This window comes from Lipotes vexillifer, unplaced genomic scaffold, assembly GCF_000442215.2.
Source record: "Lipotes vexillifer unplaced genomic scaffold, Lipotes_vexillifer_v1.1 scaffold1129, whole genome shotgun sequence".
NCBI classification, from domain to species: domain Eukaryota; kingdom Metazoa; phylum Chordata; class Mammalia; order Artiodactyla; family Lipotidae; genus Lipotes; species Lipotes vexillifer.
This window is the reverse complement of record NW_006789022.1, coordinates 3,904,442-3,904,871: the sequence shown is the minus strand read 5'-3', so window position 1 is coordinate 3,904,871 and position 430 is coordinate 3,904,442. Positions and strand designations below refer to the sequence as shown.

The window sequence follows — 430 nt, the reverse complement described above, 5'->3', positions numbered from 1 at the left end:
GTTCAGCAGCCAGGTGAGGGTGGCCAGAGCTGGCCACCGGGGCCCTGCGGAGCCTGGACCCGAGGTCCATGTCCTCGGTTCCCGGGAACGTGGCTGCCCAGTGGGCCCGGCGCCGTCCTGCACTTCCCTGGGGTTGCCTGTGTCCTTCCGCTGGGAGGAACAGGGCTGGGCAAGAGAGAGTGGCGGGGAGCTTTTGGAGGGGCCAGTGGGGAATGTGGGCAGGGCGGTGAGAGCCCTGGGTAAGGCTGGGCCTCGTGGGGAGGAGGTGGGGGCCCTCTGGGCTTTGGCTTTTGGCCACTCATCCTCCTTCTCCCTGGCAGCTGGCAGCCACCTGCAACGTGGAGCAGTCCGTCTTCAATGACTGGTTCAGCGGGCACCTCAACTTCCAGATCGAGCACCAGTGAGCGCAGGCCGGGCGGGGAGGTGGGGG

At 67.9% G+C, this 430-nt stretch overlaps 1 protein-coding gene across 5 annotated transcripts in view; it reads left to right on the top strand.

Moving 5' to 3' along the window:
- FADS2 (fatty acid desaturase 2) overlaps positions 1 to 430 on the top strand; it is a 63,590-nt gene that overhangs the window by 61,015 nt on the left and 2,145 nt on the right. For 3 of the 5 annotated variants that reach the window (XM_007462169.1, XM_007462167.1, XM_007462166.1), the window contains 2 exons: positions 1 to 7; positions 317 to 400. The exon at positions 1 to 7 is cut by the window's left edge and continues 86 nt beyond it. In XM_007462169.1, the coding sequence (XP_007462231.1) occupies positions 1 to 7; positions 317 to 400 (91 nt within the window). Of the gene's footprint in view, positions 14 to 298; positions 401 to 430 lie in introns of all 5 variants that reach the window. The other 2 variants (XR_457060.1, XM_007462168.1) reach the window with 2 other exon arrangements.